The sequence below is a fragment of the Pinus tabuliformis genome, chromosome 1_2, assembly GCF_031772625.1.
Source record: "Pinus tabuliformis cultivar Carrire ecotype Pingquan chromosome 1_2, CPIR1, whole genome shotgun sequence".
In the NCBI taxonomy this organism is placed as follows: Eukaryota; Viridiplantae; Streptophyta; class Pinopsida; order Pinales; family Pinaceae; genus Pinus; species Pinus tabuliformis.
Window position 1 is genome coordinate 1,084,372,024 of NC_142298.1, and position 4,041 is coordinate 1,084,376,064.

General features: G+C 44.3%; 1 protein-coding gene across 1 annotated transcript; it reads right to left on the minus strand.

The window, feature by feature from the left end:
• Nucleotides 1-491: 491 nt before the first annotated feature.
• LOC149209922 (flavonoid 3'-O-methyltransferase 3-like) lies at nucleotides 492-1,013 on the minus strand. The gene has a single exon (XM_089398808.1). It carries the CDS (start codon nucleotides 1,011-1,013, stop codon nucleotides 492-494), a length of 522 nt encoding a protein of 173 aa, XP_089254934.1.
• Between the last annotated feature and the right edge of the window lie 3,028 nt (nucleotides 1,014-4,041).

Here is a 4,041-nt window from a genome sequence, read left to right on the forward strand (position 1 = left end):
GAGGTTCAAACCCCTTATTTTTTAGTGCAAAACTTGAGGAAAGATTTGCACCTCGAGACATCTGATCCCTCCCGGCGCATGATGGATCCAGAGTTAGATGGATCTAGGTTGGTTTCAGTTGTATGTGGCGACATAAAATATGTGGAACATCTAATTCTCTTGGTCATTTTAAATATGTGTAACATTTCTTTTGTGATCAAGAGTAGGACCTTCCATTAAACTTAGTCAAATGTACATAATTTACAAGGAGCCACACCCGTTCTGCGAGAGTTCAACAGTCAGCCGGGCAGACCAAACCCACCAATCAATCAAAACTAAGAGAACCTGAACCGGAAAACCGGGGAGAACTGCCAAACAAAGCACAAGGAGCCAAGAAAACCTTGGAGGGCAAGTCCATAACTCGCCATGGATCCACAAGAGGTCCCACCACAAGTCAAATTGAAAACTGACAAACGAACAAACGGACCTGACATAAGTTAAAGCATAACACTCTAAACATTTTTCGGGTCCGACCAAAACGCACAAACAATCACCACTGTTGATCCACTGATTAAGATCCAACGGTCGTCGTGGATATCGGAAGGACGAGAAACGTGAGAGTTAACCGCCCAATGAGGGCGGTTTTCTCTCTCCTCGTTCCGCCATGTACCATAAGCTTTGTTAAATGTATAACATCCCTCCAAGACAAATTCATGCAAATGTTGAAAAGATTCCAGGTAGACCTTGTTTTCTATCAAGAGCGGGAAAGGCCGACATGATTGTTGATTTCCCACCTTCACCAGCGACTTCGATATGTTCGTTAAGCTGAACTTTATTTTCTTGATGTCTGCATTGTCTCGCTGATAGGTCTCCTCTTGTTCAATAGAAACGCCAAATGAAGCAAGGAAACTTAGAATTTTATAGAGGTATCCAACATCCACATGGGAATTGTTATTTGATGATGAATTGGTAGCAGAAATGAGAAAGGCAATATGCTCAGTGGAAAGGGGAACTTCGTTGCCTCGTGTGGCCATGATGTCAGGAATGTTGAGAAATAGCGATGCTTTGAAATCCAATGACTTGACGACAGAGAGTATCATCTCATAAAGCTAGAGCTCCTGCATTGCTGCAGATTCAGGTGATGAGTTGATGTGTTGTCGGATTACCCGAGAAGACATGATTAGTCACGTCCATAGGAGCTTCCATGGTGATAAATTTGTGTTTATAATAAATTTGTGTCCATAGGAGCTTCAATACCTGCGATTTTTAGCGTTTCCGGGATTTTTCCAGATTTGTTTCTGGTTTTTTCCAAGAGTTGTCTTCCGAGTTAGTCGACCATTGTCCTCACCCTGCTTAGGTCTTGATCTACACTGATTTACTCATCGATGTTTGATAAGTAGACTGCCACTCCTCTGACCAGTGTTTCACCTGGAGTTTACAAAGATTCCTTATTGTTGGATGCTTTCTCTAGTCCTCCCCCTCTGATCTTTGATCCTAGCTCTTTGAGTGTTTGCATGTTACAAGCGTCATGAGTTTCTCTCAAGTAGTTTGGTACATCTGATCAACAGTCAGCTCCTCAACACCCTACTTTTACCCTCTCGACTAAGCCATCCAGATCCACCCCCCAAGGACCTCCTCCGTTTTTGTGTGCCTCTCCTATGTTCCCACCAAGAACTGTTCCTCCAGGTCTCAACCACCCAGGAGTTGTTCCACTGGGACATTACCCTGCAGGCTAGATACCTTTCTTATTTCCTCCTCCAGGAATCTTTTCTGTCCTTGTCATGGCTTCGTTGGTCCTCCCTAATATGACTTTGGGGATCCCAGTATGGTACCTTGATCCCCCTGCAAGCAATCCGCCTAGTCAGTTAAGGCCTTATCATGCTTTGACCCTGGTTCAGCCAGTCCCTATGACCCCTGTTGCTTCTCCAGTTCCATCGCAACCTCAACAGGAACCCATTCATATTTCAAAATCATCCGAACAGGGGGAAAAATCCAAGAGGAAAGAACCTAAGGACAAGGCTCCCCAAGCTCCTCCAGCTCCCAAAGCCCCAAATCCATCACCTCTGTGCGCTTTGTGTAAAGTTTTTGGGCACACCATCAATAATTTTCCTGAGCTCCCTCATCTCAAACCTTCGGTTCATGAAACGTTCCCTGAGTCAAATATCCCTTAGGTCCATGCTAACTTACCGAGTCCAGCCAAGAAACTCATAACATTACGCACAAATCACCCTTGTGCCTTGTGCGATCATCATGGTCATTATTCTCATTGTTTCCCTCATCTCGACGAATTTCATGATTTCCTTGAGGCGCTTAGCGAATATGAGACCACTCGTAGTGGATCGCCTACTCCTCTACCCATGGATTCTGGTACCACTAGTAGACCAGAACAGGGGGAGTCTGGTCCCACCATCGTGACCCCCCCCCATGTTGAGATGATGAACTCCATGGGCCATATCCTTTACCTATCGTCATCCTTGAATTCCTAACAGGCAAACCTTTCCAAGGTTTCTCTGCACGTTTCTATCAAACCTCTTTCGACAGAATCCTAGGTCTCAACATCCGTAGATCCTCCATCTACTAGCTTGTCATCTACCATTCTAGATGATGCATATGTGAACCTTCTTTCTCAGGTTGATGCACTAGGTACAATCGTCGCATCATGCAGTCAGTCTTCGTCCCGTGCACCCATCTTCCATTGTGATGGGGACATCATGGAAGCCATGTCTACCTATGATTACCCTTCCACTTAGGCAAGGGGGAATAACTTTTGGAGGATTTTGAAGGCCATCTCCTTCCTAATTCTCCCAATGCACTCTACCTCAAGAAATTTTGCTCATAGCATATCCCTTTTATTTGCGTGTGTTTATTTCTGTCATTCATTAGGTAGGTTGCATCATTTCAATTGATGATTTGACACTTCACCACGAAGCCATTTTTCCAAGAAGGATCACTTCGTCGCCTCTCAAAATTGAATTTCTTCATATGAGATGCTTGTACTTTTGGGACCACCTTCCCAAGTTGGCGCTTTTTGTCTCACGTGTTGATTTTCATCATGAGTAGCCATCATTTACTCATGTTTTCATGGTCCCCACCAAGCCTATTCTGTGTGGCAGCGTCATTGAGTCACCTTTGTACAGAGAATCCGTGATGAGTCACCTTTGCATCCATGGAGTCTATTTTGCATCCCATTGTATCATGTCACAATATTCCATCCATGTTTACATACCATTCATCCCGGTTTGCCCATTTTGGCTTTCAGTCATACTATTCCCCATCCCCTCTCGATTCGAGTCAGTCACCACCAGGTCAACCATCCACTTTATGCTCTGACAAGGGAAGTCATCTGTTTGTCCCACAGTCCCATTTTTTCCATTGTCCTTGGTGTCAGTCCATCAATCATATTACTATTTTCCCTCGTGCCTTAGTTGAGGATCCTCATTGCCTCACCTATCGTGGGCCCTATTCTGTTGACATCAACTCATTTATTCTAGAAGAATAGCCTAGAGGGTGGTGTATCTTGGTTCCACCTTCCATTCTTGTTCGGTACCTTAGATCGAGCAGAGGGACTCATTATTGCCCTTTGACTTGGTTGTTTCATGCTCCTGATTTATACACTTTATGGTCCACTGATGCAACAAAGTGTACCGTTTATTCCTGGGTGTGTGTGAGATGCTTCAGACCTCATGAGGGTGTGGCCGTTCAGGTATCCCCCCACATGCCCAGATGCGTTCATATTATCCTACAGCCTCAGATGAAGTTTCGCAGATTTGATGGGCTCAGTTCCTACAAATCGCAGTGTTCATATCATGCACATCTCCTTCAGATGATCCATTTAGTTTTACGAGGCCCTTCCCTATTCAGTAGGGCTTCTTCGATTTTTCTACACTCCCTCCCACTCATTTTTTGCGAGAAGGGCCATTATATCTCATGTACTCAGATGATTTTTCTACACTCCCTCCCACTCATTTTTTGCGAGAAGGGCCATTATATCTCATGTACTCAGATGATATTGTATTCAGTCTTAGCTCATGTTTTTTCTAGGTGCATTATGTATATGGGACA

Coding starts and splice junctions, on each gene's coding strand:
- LOC149209922 (XM_089398808.1), bottom strand. CDS start 1,013: ATGGCCACACGAGGCAACGAAGTTCCCCTTTCCACTGAGCATATTGCC.